The following is an 18,794-nucleotide window of genomic DNA, read 5'->3' as shown; positions in this document are numbered from 1 at the left end:
AGGCTGCGGTGGCCATTTGTCATGAGTGTGGAGCAAGTCATGTATTGACCGGCCAAGGATTGCATGGAACTGCCGGGGTGTCTTCTGGCTGTGACCCTGGCATCCTTGCCTGTGGCATCAGGCTCTAGCTTGCTTCTAGGACCCCTTGGGTAAAGGGAAATAGCACTGTCCAAGGGAAAGACCTTTGAGGTGTGAAATTTGGCCATTTTTTCTCATTGGCCAGGCTGGTTTTAATTTCAGAGCTCTGAGTGAGCTGCTTGGTCTGTGTGCACTGTTACCTGAGGAATTTCACGCCGGGGTGCTTGGAGTTAAGGGACAGAGTGACAGCGGGAGCAGTGCCTTCTTAAATCAGACGGAAGACGCTGCACTGGCCTTTGCGGTTACATGTTGGCCCTCTCGGTCACCAGCGGCCGCAGGGCCTCCAGCTGTTCCTAGCCTGCCGCGCAAGGGCTTACTCCAGGGCCTTTGTTCCTTTTTCAGTCCCTGGAGCAGGTGGGCCTTGGGGAAGATGTGGGGGGAAAGTGGCTGGAAAATGAAGGCGGGGAGAGAGAAAGGAGGCAGTGCGGTGGGACATACTTCTTAGTCACTTTAGGACCTTGTTTTGGTGCCCTGACGAGGGCCGTGCTCCATGCCCGGCCAGCTGCAGGGTTTGCGGAAGGGAGCACTCGGCTCGCCAGGCTCCGGGCTCCCCTTGAGCAGCACGTCACCTCTAGCGGCCAGGCTGTCCCCTCTCCCCACTGTCGTTCCACTCTCACGAGCAACTCTAATTGGTCCTCCTTTTACCTAGGCGTTCGGTTGCCAAGCTCCAGTTTCAAAGAACCAAATGAAGCTAACGTGGAAAGGGCAGTGAGGAAAACAAGAGGGAAGAGGAAGGGTTGGGACCCTCTGCGCAGAGACTTCAGTTCCCCTCGCAGCCCTGGAGCTGGGAAGAAGCACACTGCCATCCTCTCTGAGCGGGGCTCCCCCAGGTCACGGCGGCCCCGTGCTGTCCTGGAACTGGATGAGCGAGCTCCTTGGAAAAACTGGAAGACGTCTCAACACTGTTTCTTTTTTCAGAAGTTTTGTTTTGAATGTTTGCATTTCTCGGTACGGAACACTCACCCTAAAGGCAGCTGGGGTTTGTGCCCATTGGATTGGAAGTGGTGCCAAGGGTGAGCAGGTCCAAAGCAAGGGAGGGGAGGGCAAGGGAGGGGACTGCCAGTGACGGCCGCTCAGCTGGCGCCAAAGGCAGAACGCAGGTCTTCATGGTTGACCTTGAAGAAGAGAAGGAGTCAGACGTGCACATCAAGCCAGGGGTTTCTGAGGGCTGAGACTCTGCCTCTCTTTTAGCGCGGGTGGCTTCAGCAGGAGCAGGAAAGAAAGGAGGGTGGGTGATGCACTGGACAGAAACTGGCATGTGGCCTCTGCTGGGGGCAGTAGTGACTCCTCGTTCGCATCCTTTCCTTTGAAGGTTTAGGAACCTGATTTCAGAATCACCTCTCATAGAAGCTGTGTTCGTTTGGTTTGACTGAATTCCCAAATTCTGTGACCTCAAGTTAGCCCTTTTCCCCCTCTACCCTCAGCCCGTTCCCTCGAGATAACCATACATTTCCCTCTGGTCATAGTAACATCATTCCTACAGCTTCTGCCTGCTGTCGAGGCTGTAGTTTTTCTCATCGCCGGAGCCGTTCAGAGCTCCGGTCCCGGGCTGCTGAAGTTAATGGTGCATGCTTCCAGATTCTTAATGGCAAACCGTCCCCGTGACTTAGGAGTCGGCGTGACTTACCTCCATATGTCTGTCAGCTAGTGAGAGGGAATGCGGAGGAAGGTGAGAAACGAAGCTATTGTCGTGGTGCTCTTCCTCGAGAAAGCTCCCTGGCGTCGCAGCCTTAATGGGCTGTCTTAGATCAGTGAGGAGGAGGGCATTACAGCTCGTGTTCTTGGGTGTGTCTGGAGCAGGAGGCAGGAAGAGCCTCTTTGTTTTCCTGTGTTCTTTCTAGCAACCCAAACGTTTTCCCAAGTTCGGTCCCTTTTGTCCTCCTTTCATTGGGAAGTCTGTCATGCCGATTTGAGAATTGCCTGTTTTCCAGGTGGGTGGGGAGGAGGAGGGAGGAAAACTCCAGGGCTCTTCAGTCACCTTTAACTTTTTTTCTGAACTGGGCCACTGTCAAATCATCTAACATTACGAGTTTGCTTTTCTATAGAGTTACTCTGGGGAGAGGGTTGCTATTAAGATGGGAAAATTGAGCTGTGTAATCTTTATTACTCTTTGGCAGTAAGCATTCTAATAGGCTGTCTCTTTTGGGTCCCTTATGCTGATATCGGCCTCATCTTGCGAGATAACTCATAGCGTCGGGTTTGTGGTTTCCTAATGGTTTGGGGTGAGGCCCTTGTGTCTTGGTAGCGTATAGGACTGCCTCATCCAGAAGCCTTGGCCTCTTGCTGTGCGTCCTGCTGCATGGAATGACCATTCTTCCTCCTCCTAGCCAAACAGGGAGGGAACATGCATTGTCACCCAGCTGGGAAGCCCACAAAAATGAGCTTTGAAGCTCACTCTGGTGTGTCGTGTGGTGCCTCTTCTCTGGCGGCCCTGGTAGTATTACCAACCAGTTACGATTATAATCTCAGAAATTGGGTTACCTTATGGGTCTTGCCTCTTGAAGGTGCAAAGCCACTTGCCATCTTGCAGAAAGTGCCCCCCAGCTGTAGAGCCTGCTGTCTGGCAGCCATTGAGATCCTTGAGTGATTGTTGTGCAGCTTCATGGGATTTTTTTTTTTTTTAAGTTGCTTTTTAGTGTGCATTTGCCTGGCTCTGGGCTACATACTGTGGAAAACACAAGAGGCACAAGACATGATATCTGGTCTAAAGGGAGCTTTTAGGTGACTGCCACACATGAGACAATGGGGGGATGACTCAGCATAGCAGAGAGAATCAAGGGCTGTCTTTAAAGAAATTCTGAGTGGCTAAGATGAGGGTAGACCTCTAGATGGTCCAGGAAAGCTCTGGGGCTGTGAGACTTGGGGTCATAGGTGAGGGCAGGCCAGTGAGAAACACAAGAACAGGAGCCTGGGAGCGGGAATCTGCATGGCGGGTGCTGACCAGCACACAGCCCCAAGTTAGAGCAACAGCGTCAGAGAATCCTCTTTTCCTTGCTGTGGTCTAGACCAAAACTTACCAGTCCTCAGGCTGGTCTGAGTGCCGAAGGTTTCTGATGGTGAGGTGAAATCCAAAGCCAGAAGCCAGGCAGGTTCCTGCCGGTGGCCAGGGACCTGACTGTTCTCAGCACAGCCTGGGTGAGGGAGGCAGAGCCCCGGGACCCCTTGTGGTAGCAGGGCTTTCCACTGGAGAACCCATACTCTCAGGTATAAAACCAAACCAGCTGAGGAAGCGTGACCCAACCTCACCTCCATCCTTCTTTCTCCTTCCGGGGAGGGTGGTGGTTACCTGTGTCCGTGATCTGTCTGAGCGTTAGTCACAGCCCAGGCTGCAGCCTGGTCCTTCCCCAGGAGAGTGGGCTACCAGACAGACTCCATCAGGAGGGGAGGAGGAGGGGCGGTTGGCGGAGGTGCCGGCCCTCAGAGGGGACAGGGACAGGGACAGGGAGCGGGAGCAGCTGGCCGAGCCGAGCCAGCACTTCCCCGTCATCTCTCTGGGCTGTGCCCCCGCCCCCTGCCAGGTCTGGGTTAGCGCTAATGGAAATGCAGGCTCCTTCCTCCTTGGTTGTTGTATTTTCAAGTCACAAGCTGGAAGAGGTTCTCCCTTCTAGGGATTGGTCACTGGTTTCTAAGTTGTGGATAGGCGACGCCAGTACTCTCAGGGCCTGCCTGTGTAACCTCGCTTGTTTGTGACCAATCTCCTGTCACCTTCCTCAGGACAGGTGGGCACCACTGTCAGCTAGTGACAGCTCCTGCTGCAGTGTGCTGTATTACTTGAAATTCGAGTGCTGTGTCAGTACAGGAAGGGGAGGGTGAAGGCTTTGGGGCGGAGACTAGATCAATGGGTGACAGCTGGGAGTTTGGGACAGTTGGTGATGGACCTAGGCCTGGTCGCCTACCTGTGCCTACTAGATACAGTGTGATACCCTGGAAGGCCAGCCCTGGGTGGCACGCGGCCTCCTGAGGGGGAGCTGGCTCCCAAGGTGTCTCCTCTTCCTCCTCCCTCCATGTCACTGCGGCTGATCCTGCAGGCCCCTGTTAAGCTGGGGAGTGAGCAGAGATGGTGGCCACCCCCGCTACAGCGCACATCCAGGAAGAGTTGCAGGGGGGGTGGGGCGGGAGGTGGGTGGGCGTTAGTGTCCCAGATCCAGATGTGAGAGACTAGAGCAGAGCCCGGAGCCCTGGGTGCCAGCCTCTTCAGTCCTCAACCTGGACCCCTAAAGAGCACGGCCTGCTTGGAGCTCTGGGCCCAGCAGAAACGGGGATGGGGATGGGAGGCACCTGTGCCCTAGGTTAAATCCTCCCCCGCCCTGCTGCCTCTCCCTTGGCTTTGAGCCCTGAAGTGGGGCCTGGGCGCTGGGCCGTATAGCTCCATGGCTGGGAGGTGGTCTGAAGTGAGTGTGTGTGTGTGTGTGTGTGCGCGTGTGTCCGTGTGTGTCTGAATCTTCATTGGCAGAAGTCTTGCCACGTTGGGGTGTTGAGAGCATCTCCGCTGGGGGGACACCTGCCGTTTGTCGTCTACTTTTAAAGAGAATGACATGCCCCCTGTCCCTAAGGGAGGAACTTTTTGAGTTAGACATTTTCCCTATGGGAATCCTCTTGGTTTGGTTTGTGGGAAAGGGGGAAATGGATAAATGATTTTTATCTCTTAATTGTCAACACAGCTGTTCTTACACTGAATTTGTGCTATTGCATACATGTAGCCATCTTTCTTTTCACTGCAGCAGTGTTTTATCAGTAGTTCAAAATGATTTATTTGCTCCTGGGGAGTAAAACTTTTTTTATTAAAAAAGAAAAAAAGAAAAAAAGAAAAGCATGACCCCCCGCCCCCACAATAGCTTATAGGATTATCGGGCCACAAGGCTCAAGAAGGCAAAGTCAAGTCTGCCCGTCCCCATGATCCATCCTGTTTGGACGTTGGAGTCTTCATGCTCAGCACAAAACGACAGGAGGCCTTGAGAAGATAGAGAGCGAAGCCCTGGGAGGAGTGAGGTGGGGGTTGGACCATAGAGACAGAGGCACTGGGGACTCAGAAGCTGCAGTTAGGTAAAGAGTAATGAGTTATATTTAAATTATTGATTCTCTAATCTGCCAGAGAGGGACCTTTCTTTACAGCAGATTCCATATTGTCTTTGTCCTTTTCGTGCTTCTTCACCTTCCTGGCAGGTGCTACCCAGTTTCTTCCTGCTTCCCATCTGGTCCTCTCTGCCCCTTCTCCCATCCCACTGCCGTCCACCTCGCGGGAAGCCAGCCCTGCATGCTGAGTCTGTGACATGCCTTTACGTGCATTTCACCTCCTTTAGAGGAACCTGGAACTGCTCCCAGCCCCTCTCTGCCAGGATGCCGAGAGGCACCCAGGGCAGCAGCCAGTCTCGGTGGAAGACCCGCATGTCTGCTCGCAGCTGGACTGCGATTGAAGCCGCTCCTGGAGATGGAGTGTGAGACGAACTTAGGACACTCTTGATCAGAACCCAGGATATCACCACCCACACAGCCCCGCCCCGAGCTGCGTCCTAAGCCCCCTACTCAGCTCAGGTGGAGCAGGAGGGCTGGTCTGACTACTCCATCCCTGGTGCTCCTTTGAACAGGGACCCGCCCCTCACTGTTAGGCCCAGAACCTTTCCCAAGGGACAGCATAATCCAGGCACTGCTCTGTGGGCAGGCCGGTCGTTGGAATGCCCAAACTGGTGCTGCCCGTGCCACAGCCACTGCTGTACGTTTTTTGGTTGTTTTTAAGAAACTCAATGAAGGGGTGTCATTCTGGGCTGGGGTGTTGCCAATTCTTCACCAGAAGGGGAGCCACACCCCCCTGCAACCACTTCCGTCCTCTTCAGCCACCCTCCCCTCCTCCAAGCCAAAGCGTGGCCTGGCTTTTGTCTTCCCATTTAGTTTTTCTCCTTTCCTCTACCTTTTTGTGCTTAATTTATTAAAATAGTTGCTGTATAATTTATTTTCATAAACTATAAAAAAAATTACTAAATGGTTAAAATAGACTTGCAGGCCAATCTTAAACGGGGTGGGAGGGTCCGAGGGTGGGAGGGGGAAAGGGAAAGATGTTTTGATATAAACAAAACAGATGCACTTTGGGTGTGTTTTGGTATTTTTCTGGGGATAGATGGGGGGGGTGTTGGGATGTCCCTGTAGATTAGTTCCAGAATGGGGTGTCTGTATATACTGTATGAATAGGCATGTTATGACTCTTGTAAAGGGACATTAGTAGCTGCTGCAGGTCCTGTTTGGAAACCCCATGTACAATTCCTGGTTTTTGTAAGTGTCAGTGCGGGAGACATTTGACTCTTGTGTTTGTATCTCCTTTTTATGATTGCTGTACTGACCCATGTCTTTTTGCGGAAGGGGTGAAAAGAGATTTGAAATAAAAATGTTTAGAAATTATTTCATGTTATTTGGGTTGGTTTTTTTTTTTTTTAATTTTTGTGGTCTTTTTTGTCATTTTAGGGCCGTACCCGAAGCATATGGAGGTTCCCAGACTAGGGGGTCCAATCGGAGCTACAGCTGCCGGTCTACACCACAGCCACAGCAACACAGGATCCAAGCCACGTCTGCGACCTACACCACAGCTCACGGCAACAACGGATCTTTAACCCACTGAGCCAGGCCGGGGATCGAACCTGCGTCCTCATGGATACTAGTCAGGTTCTTTAACCACTGAGCCACAATGGGAGCTCCGGGTTGGTATTTTTGTTTTTGGCTGCCCCTATTGGTGTTTTTCAATCCCTCTGCCATGTTGCGTGACTCCTCACACCATTGCCACCCTCTTTGGGTCAGGTGACCCACCCGCGGCAATCAGGGCATCCCCAAAATGTCAGCCAAGCAGAGTGTCTTGGGAACTGCCTTTGTCAGAGGTGGAGAGGCTGAAAACTCCCGAGGCTGATGGCCAGTGCTCAGAGCTGCTTTCCTCTTCCCCAGGAAATGCAGGAGAATTTCAGAGGCCTTTCGGGGGGCCTTTTTGCTCCACTTAGGGAGCGTTCCTCTTTTACCACAGTAGTCTTAGTATTTACCTGGGCTGGCAGTCAAGATTTTTTCATCAGTTTAACCTGTGTCCCTCTTGCCTTTGTAGCCCGTTCCTTCTTGAGCCATCCTTTTGGAGAGAAAAGGACCGGAAAGGTGTCTCTGATTGACAATGGTGTGTGCTCAGAGCCACTCAAATCTCCCCTCTCTCCCACCCAGTCCCTCTCCAAACGCCCCACTTAGGGGGCCAGTATACCACTCCAGCACATTCTGGAGAATTTTCTGCAGTTTCTCTGCATCCTGAGGGTGGGAAGCACGCTGACCAGAGGAAACCTCAGTTCCTGGTAGCTGCATTTTCATAGGATGATTAGAGGTGCCCCAGGAGGGCGTCTTGGAAGCTCTTTCAGAAGTCACAGGTCCGTGTTAGGATAAAACAGTGTCTTATCAATTCTGATAACTATTCTGTGAAGGCATGAACTCCTGATTGCAGGCCTTTTCCCTTTTGGAAGAAAAGCACCAAGCAATGAAGTGTGAACAACACTGCAGAGGAAAATGCTTAACTCAGAATCGGCAATTCAAACGCTCTAATGGCTGCCCTTTGGACACATTTTGTCCTTTGTCAGTTGTAGGGAATCTCGGCTAACACCAGTAGTCAAGAGTCTTATGCATTTCTTGAAAGTGGAGACTTAAGGAATTCCCGTCGTGGCACAGCAGAAACGAATCCGACTAGGAACCATGAGGTTACAGTTTCAATCCCTGGCCTCGCTCAGTGGGTTAAGGATCCAGCGTTGCCGTGCGCTGTGGTGTAGGTCACAGATGTGGCTTGGATCCTATGTTGCTGTGGCTGTGGTGTAGGCCGGCAGCTGTAGCTCCAATTGGACCCCTAACCTAGGAACCTCCATATGCCTCAGGTGCGGCCCTAAAAAGCAAAAAAAAAAAAAAAAAAAAAAAAAAAAAGAAGTAGAGACTTAAATTTTCATCATTTCAAGTTCAGAATCATTCAGATTAATGTGAAAATTTGTTAGGAGTTCCTGTCATGGCTCAGTGATTAATGAATCTGACTAGGAACCATGAGGGTTTGATCCCTGGCCTTGCTCAGTGAGTTAAGGATCTGTCTGGCGTTGCTGTGAGCTGTGGCGTAGGCCAGCAGCTACAGCTCTGATTAGACCCCCTAGCCTGGGAATCTCCATATGCCTCAGGTGCGGCCCTGGAAAAGACAAAAAAAAAAAAAGTGAAAATGTGTTGGATTTGCTTAGAATGATAGATATTATTCCCCTCTGGCTTGGCTCATAAAGCCTCTAGAAGAAAAGGCATTCTTTTGGAAACAGCCCAAGGTAAGACCTCCCACCCTCCGATTTGACCCCTAGCCTGGAAACGTCCATATGCCACAGGTGTGGCCCTGAAAAGACAAAGAACTCAACTCAGGAGTTCCCATTGTGGCTCAGCAGGTTAAGGACCCTGGCCTTGCTAGTCTAGTGAGTTAAGGATCCCAAAGCTGTGGTGTAGGTCACAGATGCAGCTCTAATCCAGTGTTGCCATGGCTGTGGTGTACCCCTCAACTGCAGCTCCAATGTGACACCTAACGTAGGAACTCTGGGTACAGCCATAAAAAAAAGTGGAGCTCAGCTCAGTCACTCTTCTTCACATCCTGGGCTTCTCATCTCATCCCTGCTTTATCCCCGTTCTACTTCTGAAAGACTTGGCTTTGTTTCTGGGCCTTGATTCTACAAATCATGAGTGATGATGGGACAGGTGGGAGAATAGGAGAGGCTATCCTGGGAGATAAAAATACGTGTGAGAAGGTAACAGTTGAGCTTGGGGCGGGGAGTTTGGAAGATCTGGAAGGGAGCAAGAGAGTCTGGCAGCATCTATCTTATGTGAGAGCTTGACAGAGTTAAAGATTTCAAGAAGTTTCACTACATTGGGTGTCATCTCCTGATGTCTGTTCCTTGCAGCTGCCACCTGCTCCAATGCCCTGATGTTGTGAAGAAACCAGCCATAGAGGAGTTCCTGTCGTGGCTCAGTGGAAACGAACCTGACTAGTATCCATGAGGATCCAGGTTCGGATCCCTGGCCTCACTCAGTGGGATAAGGATCCCATGTTGCTGGCTGTAGTGGAGGCTGGTGGCTGCAGCTCTGATTCGTCCCCTACCCTGGGAACTTCCATATGCCCTAAAAAGACCAAAAAAAAAAAAAAAAAAAAGAAAAAAAAGAAAGAAACCAACAAGAGAGTCCTTCTGGATATGGAGCTGTTTCTTTGAATTGAAACACTGTATGTAGAAGTGACTGGGGCACAGCTTTAGACCTGTGAAGCTGTTTTGTTTTGTTTTGTTTTCTCTTTTGGCTGTGTTGCGGCATATGGAGTTCCCAGGCCAGGGATCCGATCCAAGCCTCAGCTGAAACCTACACCACAGCTGTGGCAACACTGGGTCCTTAACCCACTGTGCTGGGCTGGGATCGAACCCACATCCCTGTGCTCCGGAGACACCACAGATTCTGTTGCACCAAAGCAGGAACTCCCTGGTGAAACTCTTGCTGCATGTGGAACGTGGGCTCTCTGTCTTCACCTTCAGCTTGTCCTCCACCCCATAAGCTCGTGGTGGGCCAGCACACCAAGAGATGCCCCCACGAATATTTGCTGCAAACCACACAGTAGATCCAAGACAGCCAGGCCAGAAGTGGACATAGCTGTGGAGGAAGGTCCTCTGGGCTGGAATCACCTTTGGGCCTGAATGGGGGGAACAGGGGACCAGAATGGGAATTCACCAGGGAAGCAAGGCTGGCTAGGGGAGTACCCAGAATCCCTTGCACAGCCTGTAGAAAAGGGACCCACCCAGGGCGGGGTCCTGCGTTTCTCAGCCAGAGCCGGGCTTTGGGGAGCCTGAATCATTTTTCAAATCTCACATTCACCCCAAGAGTAAGACACCTTCCTAGACTCTCAAAGGGTGGGGTAGGAGAGAGTGGGTGGTAAGGATGGCAGACCAAACTCAGATGCATCTGCTGGGTGCTTCTGCTCCTCCCCACGCCTACATCCACTCGATAACCCAAGGGAAGACTGAACTCCAGCGCAATCTATGCTTTCTCTGTCTCCTCTTGAGAAGGGGGAGAGGTGTTTTTATTTTATTTTTATTTTTATTTTTTTGTCTTTTTTGCCATTTCTTGGGCCGCTCCCGCGGCATATGGAGGTTCCCAGGCTAGGGGTCCAATCGGAGCTGTAACTGCTGGCCTACGCCAGAGCCACAGCAACGCAGGATCCAAGCCGAGTCTGCGACCTACACCACAGCTCACGGCAACACCGGATCGTTAACCCACTGAGCAAGGGCAGGGATCAAACCCGCAACCTCATGGTTCCTAGTCGGATTCGTTAACCACTGAGCCACGACGGGAACTCCATTTTTTTTTTTTTTTTTTTAACCTCTCTGTGAGTAGATGAGATAATGCATGTAAAATGCCTGGGAGCTCCTTAACACTCAATATCTGTTAACAGCCACGGGCATTAATTATTATCGTTATTAGTGGCATTTGAGGAGGCTGAGAGCCTTTTGCCTTCCCAAAGGCAGAAGGAAGAACGAAGAGACTTCAGGGGCTCCATCGAGGGGCTGGAGGCACAGTGAGGGTTGGGCTGTAGGGAGCGGGGCGAGGAGGTTGCCGGAGGGTAGGGCTTGGGCGGGTGGAGGGAGCAGGTGGAGCTGGGTTAGTTGTTGGGCTCGTCCTGCCACCTAGTGGCTGCTCTGGGCGAGGCCACCCAGCTGTCCCTTCAGGTCTGGGTGGCGGTGGGGCGAGGCTGGGCTGAAATATTCCTGAACATTTATCCCCGGTCCTCTTCTGCTGCCTGTACTTATAATGAATGCCCTGTCCCCTTGGGGACCCTGGCCCGTGACACATCCTCCGCATGGCCCTGGCCTGTAAGACAAGCCCCCTTTCTCCAGGTGGAGGAGGAGGAAGCCTTTGTTCTCTTGGCTCCCAGGCAGAGTGGGGGGAGCTGAGGCAGACACCCTGGGTGGGGGCACCCTCACACCCCACCCCCACTTCCACTGTCTTGCTGGCGCCTAATGGGACCCTCGCTCCAGGGGGATGCCAGGGCCTCCTGGCACTGGGAGTCCAGACCTGTCTCAGTGTCTGCCTAGGGTTTTCATTTAATTCTATAAATATGTACTACTTGGTGCAGGCCCTGCCTGGCCGAGTTCTCCTGAGCTCTCCCATCCCAACCTTCTCTGGGGGATTTTGCCTTTTGTCTCCAGGATGCGTGCGAGGAAGCAGACACAGAGACCCGAGGCCCCAGGCCGGCTGGTGAAGGGCCCACTGGGGGCCCCGGAGTCAACGTGGCGTCTGAGTCTCTCATCATCTCCCGCCCCCCATGAGGCGGTTCCCTCCCTCTGCGGAGGCTCCTGCAATGATGTCCTAGTTGCATCATGTCTGCCTCCTGCTTCAAAGGCAGTTGTGACTCTTTGGGGACGGGGCTGACCCTGGGTGAGGGGCTTCAGGAGGGCGGCCAGGAGCCACAGGAAGGAGTCCCCTCTTGGGCTGGGAATCCCAGGTCTGGCACCCACAGGCCCCTTGCTTCTGCCCTGCTGCCCTGCCCTCCCCACCCCCAGCGCCCACTTCTCCCTCTCAGGGCCTTGCAGCCTCAGCTGCACCAGGCCTGGATTGCATCATTCTTGGCTTTGTTCACAGAGCAGCAGGTGGAGGAGTGGGGCCTGCTGCCCACCGCCCCCCTTCCCTCTCATCTCCTTCTACGCCCTCCTGGGTAACCCTCCTCCTTACCCGGGGAGTTGTCCGCCTTACCCGGTGGCTCTCAGCTCTCTTCCCACCTTCTCCTGCTCCCTAGGGAGCCCGGAAGGCGACGGAAGCAAAGAGAAGGAGGCTGGGGAGGCAGGGATTGGCACCAGGCTGGAAACCGCCCTTCATTCTGTTCTGCACCCAGCTAAAGGCAGGTGCTGCCCTCAAAAGCAGCACCTGGTTGTCACCAGCAAATCAGAAACGGTCACCTGCTGAACTAAAGGTAATAATAATCAGCGTAAGAGGAAATCATTCAGATTCTTTATGGAAGGTACTTAACTTGTATTGATGATTTTGGCATGTGCCCATTAGAGGACCAAGCGCTTAACACTCGCATCTCATTTAATCTTTCATCAGCCCCTGGAGGGGGTGCTGCTATGCCTCCTGGTTTCCCCTGATGAGGAAGCTGGAGCTCAGAGAGGTGAGAATACCTGCCCAAGACCACAGAGCTACTAAATTTCGGCAGATCTGCGGCTTGGAGCTTAGCCTGTCCTCCTCTAGTGTAACTCAAAGCTTTTCAATGAGATGGAAAATCTGATGCCGGCTCGACTTGGACATTTTTTACCGTCTGAAAAGAGATTTTTTAAATTTAATTTAATTTTAATTTTTTTATTTTTTTATTTTCCCACTGTACAGCAAGGGGGTCAGGTTATCCTTACATGTATACATTACAATTACATTTTTCCCCCAGCCTTTCTTCTGTTGCAACATGAGTATCTAGACAAAGTTCTCAATGCTATTCAGCAGGATCTCCTTGTAAATCTATTCTAAGTTGTGTCTGATAAGCCCAAGCTCCCGATCCCTCCCACTGCCTCCCCCTCCCATCAGGCAGCCACAAGTCTCTTCTCCAAGTCCATGATTGAAAAGAGATTTTTGCCCAAGACACTCATCAAGGGATAAGACTGTCCTCCCTCCCCTCCCTTTTTTTTTCCCAGCAATGGAAGCCTGTGGAAGTTCCGAGGCCTGGGATTGAACCCAAGCCACAGTGACAGCACTAGACCCTTTAACTGCTAAGCCACCAGGGAACTCCAAGACTGTCTTCTTTTAATCTTATGAAGGAGATAAAAGAAGACATACATCCAATGACCTGAGCTGGGCCCTGTCCCTGCCCCACTGCTGCCCCTTGGAGGTAAAGCTGCGGCTGAAGGTTCTGACCCATGTCCAGTGTAGAAACAGAAATCAGAGTAGGAGCTTATCAGAGATCCGGGCTGCCAGGGAAGAGGGAGGACTGGGGTGGTTGCACATGTGGACCCCGCAGGCTGGGGTAGAGATGCTGGGCAGTACCACCCCTTCTGTTCACTGGGATTCTCTGCTTATGAAGCTTCCTGTAGTGCTCAGGGTGCATTGATAAAATAGTTTTGGGGTCTACCAATCTAGCCACCATGACTTTGGCTAGTAGGAGTCTACTCCTCAGGGCCATATCAGCATCTTTGGGGACAGACAGTTCTCGACCCTGCAAAGCCCCAGGCCAGACCTTAGCCCTGGGCAAGCAGCAGCTGATTCAGAGACCAGAATGGGTGGCCACTGCCACTGGGCCACCTCCTCTTCCTCGTTTTCACTTCCAGTGGCTGCTTCAGCCCGGAAAGAAAACCAGAGGGAAAGCAACTGGGAAGAATGGAGCCTGCCTTCCGTAGCCCTGGGCCCAGCTCCACCAGGGCTTGGGAGAGACCGGGTCAGGGGGACCGTGCTTGCTGGCTAGCATTCTTCTCTGTCTCCTGTCTCTTTAGCCCAGGACAGATTCCATCTGAAGGGACAAAGGGCCTCATTGACCCCATAGCCTTGTGATCCCACCCAAGCCTGTCGCTCCCCTCCCTGGGCAGCCAGCAGGGCATCCAGTCGGGTAGCAGACGGGGGCCACGAGGCCGCTGAGAGGCCATGGCAGGGAAGCCAAGAGAGGCCGCAGCCAGCTGGGCGGGGAAGACTGGGAGTGTGTGGGCAGCGCCCAACAGATCCCTGAGGGGAGGGGTGGCCGAGACTCCTGGCTGCAGTCCCAGGAGCAGAGCAGCACATACTCTGCAGGGCCAAAGCACGGGAGGGCTGGGGGGGGTCCAACCTCAGCCCCAAACTGGGCTGCCTGGGAGCTTGGGGCCCTCCCGGCCTGCATTCCTGCCTTCCTCCCCCTAGTATGCTCCCCCCACCCCCAGCCTATAAAGCCCCCTTTGTCTGGACCTGCTGAGGATCTTAACTCTCCCCATCTCAGCTTCCAGCCCCCTGCCCCCTCACCCTCTGGTCCCTCTGGTGGTGGCTAGGGTGCCGTGAGGGTGCACAGACCCAGGGGGTTTGTGCAGCCAGCCTGATGCCCCCACCCCACTGCCCACCTCAGGGCAGGTTAATTCCCAGCCTTGTCCACTCCGGGTCTACACACTCCTGCCCTGGGCAGCATGCCTGCCTCTCACGTGCCTGCTCATGTGGTAGCCCCCTTGGTTTGGCCCTGCCCTGAAAGGGGCAGGACGGGGGTGGGGGTGGGGTGAGGGGTGTGGGGGGGCCTGGTGGGTGGTCAGGAGCCACTCCTGATGGGGGAGGGAGTATCAGTGGGGGAGGCAGTCTTTTCGCCCCCTTCCTGGCCTTCACCAGAGTTGGTGGCTCCACTGCCCACAGGTCGGGTTCCCAGCTGGTATTGGAGCTTCAGATGACCCTTCTCTGTCACTGGACAAACAGTTCAGCTCCTCCTCCTACTTGGCACATGCCCCGGGCATGGCACACGGTGGGCGACAGGAATCTCCATTCCTGCTCTCCACACCCACCCAAGGGCGTCGGGGAGACATTCGAAGAGAGGCTGGATCCTGGCGGCAGGGAGTGGCCCCTCCCTCCCCAGCTCCTGTCCTCATCGGGTCACAGGGCTCAGACTCCTGATCACGGGGTGGGGTCTCCCTGGGGTCCAGGCTCTGTGGGTATCTCTGGCGGGCTCTCAGGTGATCACAGCCGTCTGAGTCATGGGGTCAGCTCTGTCACCAACCTGCTGCGTGACCTTGGGCGGGCCTCCTCTATGGTCCCCATAAAAAAAGGGCTGGGGCCCCTTCTGACTCTGATCACCTCATAAGCGAGGAGAGGGGCTGCCCCGAGAGTGGATCTTCTCTGGACTAGCAGTGCCCCCCGGACAGGTGGAACAGGGGGTGCTGGCAGGATGTGCCCCCTGGGATGTTTGAGGAGTGTGTGTGCATTATATGTGTGTGATTGAGAGAGAGAGAGAGAGAGAGAGAGAGAGAGAGAGAGAGAGTGTGTGTGTGTGTGTGTGTGTGTGTGTGTGTGTGTGTGTGTGTGTGTGTGTGTGAGCGCGCGCGGAGCCTCTACCCGCGGGTGGGGGAGGGAGGGAGGGGCGGGGCGGGGGCGGGGCCTGCGGGGCGGGGCGGGGCGGGGCGGGGGTCTGGGCGGCAGACACCAGGCGCTCCTCGAGCGCACGGGGGCGGCTGGGTGCTGCACCGACCGGGCGCATGGAGGAGCCGCCGCCCCCTGCGCCCCACTGGGCTGGTGCGGCGAGGACCGCATAGCAGTCGGCAGCATGGAGCAGGTCAGCGGGCGCCGGGCGCGGGTGCGTGTCTGCGAGGAGAGGGCGGGGGCGTGAGGACTGGATTGAGGGTGGGGGCGCCAAGAGGGAGGGGGACCGGCCATCGCGGGAGGGGTTGGGGCTTTGGAGCTCCGGGCGGGGCCGGCGCTCTGGAGAGGGAATAGGGCTGGTGTGACACAGAGCTGGTACGCGCGCGCACACAGACACACACACGCACACACACACACCCGAGTACTCCCCCACCAATGACACTTAGGGAGGTGCTTATCTAGGGCTCGCACGCTGTCTGTCTCCCCACCCCCACTCCCAAAGGAAAGCATTTAGAAGCCCCCCCTCCCCACTCAGTAAGGTCCTGGCCCCTTCCAGGATCCTAGCAGGCGCTGCATAATGAAGGAGTGGCAGAAGGTGGGGGTGGCTCTCCGAGGCCATACAACCCGGGACCCTCCCGACCCCCCCTGGTGGGACCTCAAGATACAACTCCCCCCTCCCCCCACACATCAAGGGGCTTCTCCCAGCCAGGCTCCCCCTCCACTCCCAGTTACAGCAGCTGCAGCAGCTGCTGCCACCATTTCGTGGCAGTGAAAATATGGGGTGGGCTGGGCAGCTTCTCCACGTGCCCCCCAAATACAGACCTGCAGCTCCAGCCAGGCGCCCAGGGGCTGTCTTTCTTTCACACAGCCTCCATGCAGGCACGGGTGGGAGGGTGTCAGGGTAATGGCCCCCTCATGTTAGAGCTCCTCGCTCCCTCCACAGAGCTTAGCAAATCCTGGACAAGGGGTGGTCTGTCCCGTTGGGGGGGGACTCTATCCCGACTTGCAGCCACTAAGAGGGCCAGTGTCCTGATGTGGGCTGGTGTGAGGGGGCCGCCTTGCTCCCTTCCTAATCCGAATTTGGTGAGAGGTCTTGGGTTGGGTGCGCTGAGCTTGTCCACATTCCCAGGTTCTACCTAAAGCAGTGGCCTGGGGCCCTGGGATCTGGGACCCCTGCCCTTTGTGGCAAAGGGCTTCTTGGGTTGCCTGTGACTGTGGTGAGGAGGGGTATGGGGAGGGTTGGAGGGTGAGGAGTCAGGGGCTGGGGTGATCCTAATTTTGGGGGGTTGGAGAGGGGCTCTGAGGAGGCGTGAAGTGTTCTGGGCATCTTCCTAGGCTGGGCCTGATGTGTGGGGAGGGCTGTGGGCTGGTCTAGTCTCCAGGCCTGCTGGGCATCTTGGCTGTTAATTTAAATGGCCAGTGGCAGCTCCCTGGAGCATCAAGCCTGGCAGGGGGAAAGGGATTCCATTTGTCATTCTCTGCTGTTGTCATTACAGACTTTACCCTCAACTTCACTCTGAGCACAAAAAAGTGGGGGTTGGGGGGGACAAGACTAAATGCCACTGAATTGCTCACGTTGAAATAGTTAAATGTATGTTATGTGAATTTCATCTCCGTTAAAAAAAAAAAAAGAGGGGCAGAGCAGGGGACATCACTACTTTCTGCCTAGATGATTCTAAATGCATCTCACTGGGCCTGCAGCTCGGCCTGGGTTGCTCCTCCATCAGCCTCTTGTACTTCTTCTGGGGCTCTGGGGCTTTCCCCTTTCCCAGGGGCAGAGCCTGGCTCCCCTGTGCCCTGGCATCATCGTGGAAGGGAGGACAGAGCTTGGAGGAGAGTCAGGACATGGGCCTCCTGCCCCAGCCCCATCAGAGGATGCTGGGAGCCCTTGCACATCCATCCTTTCTGGGCTGCTGTGAAATCCCTGCCAGCTGTGCTGAGCGGTGCCTTTCCAGGTCCTTTCCCTGTGTCCTAAGCTACCTCTGCCGAGAAGCCCAGCAGCCAGCCTGTCCCCTGGGCGTGCGCGCGACACTCCCACCCCTGCCCCCCCACCAGGGGACTCTGATGGTCAGCACAACCTCGGAGGGGCCCGCGCTGATGCCACCAGCCCCGAGGTTGTGTGGTTGTGTCAGGTGTCACCAGCTTTCTGGATGTGCCGGAAGCATGGTGTGTATGAGGTGCTTCTGAAACCAGAGCTGCTCTCCCCACGCCAGGGGAAGCTCCTATTTTAAGTTTCCCATGTGCCAAGCCCTCTTGTGAAGCAAAGAATCCTTTTATAGTGCAGGGACCGCCCTGATGGGTCTGTTTGGTATGCCTGGATTTTGGCATGTAGGGTTTCCTTAAAGGGGAGCACGCCTGGAATCTCTCACAGGGGCTGGAATGGCCGGGTGGGGTGGGTGCCAGGGCCGAGGGGCTTGCTCCCCTGTGGTCAGTGCCCTGCCCCTCTTTTCTCTCCAGTGAAGTCCCCTCCCCGCGTCCCCCCCTCCCAGGCTTGGCTCAAGGCCAGACAGAGGAGAGGGGAACAGCTGCCGGGGATTTCCAGAGCTTCCAGGGGGAGGTGGGCGCCACCCCTCCCCTCCTCCTTCTGCCCCTCCCCTCCGACCCTCTCCTCCCTCCTTCTCTTCCCTGCTTCTGTGTTCCCCTCCAATCTCCTCTGGTCATTTTAACTCCTCTCCCCACCCCCACCCTCCTGAAGGGCAGGGTGACAGGGAGGAGAGGGGAGCAGCCCCTTCTCCGTGCATGGGTGCATGTGTGCGCGTGTGCGGGGTAGGGGCGTGGGGGGTGTGCAGGCAGGGCAGGTGGAGCTGGGAAGGCTCTGAGTGCTTGTGGCAGAAGCAGGGCTGCAGGCCATTTGCTGGCAGAATTTCAAAGCCCTCACACAGAACCATGGAATTTAGCATCCTGGAGCTCCGAGGGACTACCTGGCTTAGCTCCTCCCAGAGGGATCACAGAGTAAGAGCTTTAGTGTCAGACTTCGGCAAGTTCCTTAAGCTCGTTTACATAGAGAGGCTTAGGTGTGGTCATGGAGAGTCAATGAAAGAATGTTTGTAAAGGAGTTCCTGTCGTGGCGCAGTGGTTAACGAATCCGACTAGGAACCATGAGGTTGCGGGTTCGATCCCTGGCCTTGCTCAGTGGGTTAAGGATCCGGCAATGCTGTGAGCTGTGGTGAGCTGTGGTGTAGGTCGCAGACTCGGCTCAGATCCTGAGTTGCTGATGGCATAGGCCGGCAGCTACAGCAATGCTGTGAGCTGTGGTGAGCTGTGGTGTAGGTCGCAGACTCGGCTCAGATCCTGAGTTGCTGATGGCATAGGCCGGCAGCTACAGCTTCGATTGGGTCACATGCCATGGGAGCGGCCCTAGAAAAGCCAAAAAAAAAAAAAAAAAGAATGTTTGTATAGACCATGGCACGTATTAGGTGCTCAACACATTTTGATTCCTTGCAATCTCCATCTTGCTGTTTTCAAGCCCCTGCTAGGTGATGTCACCGTCCTTGTTAAGTCATCTGTTAACCTTGCACACACGCTCCCATATGCATAGTCCCAGCCACCGGGTCGGCAATTGCCTGGTGTCACACAGTGGAGAGCCTGTGGGGCTG

The 18,794-nt window shown here is 54.7% G+C and overlaps 2 protein-coding genes across 4 annotated transcripts in view; both read left to right on the top strand.

The window, feature by feature from the left end:
• The window catches only part of SOCS7 (suppressor of cytokine signaling 7), a 36,334-nt gene extending 29,806 nt beyond the window's left edge, over positions 1-6,528 (top strand). For all 3 annotated transcript variants that reach the window (XM_047757153.1, XM_047757155.1, XM_047757154.1), the window contains one exon: positions 788-6,528. The gene's annotated coding sequence lies outside the window, so the exon portion shown is untranslated. The remainder of the gene's footprint in view (positions 1-787) is intronic.
• Positions 6,529-15,275: 8,747 nt separating this feature from the next.
• ARHGAP23 (Rho GTPase activating protein 23) overlaps positions 15,276-18,794 on the top strand; it is a 97,815-nt gene continuing 94,296 nt past the window's right edge. Inside the window, exon 1 of the mRNA XM_047756931.1 lies at positions 15,276-15,391. Coding sequence (XP_047612887.1) covers positions 15,383-15,391 — 9 coding nt within the window. The 5' untranslated portion in view covers positions 15,276-15,382. The remainder of the gene's footprint in view (positions 15,392-18,794) is intronic.

The sequence above is a fragment of the Phacochoerus africanus genome, chromosome 14, assembly GCF_016906955.1.
Source record: "Phacochoerus africanus isolate WHEZ1 chromosome 14, ROS_Pafr_v1, whole genome shotgun sequence".
In the NCBI taxonomy this organism is placed as follows: Eukaryota; Metazoa; Chordata; class Mammalia; order Artiodactyla; family Suidae; genus Phacochoerus; species Phacochoerus africanus.
Note: the sequence above shows the minus strand (reverse complement) of the source record. Positions and strands in the feature narration are given on the sequence as shown.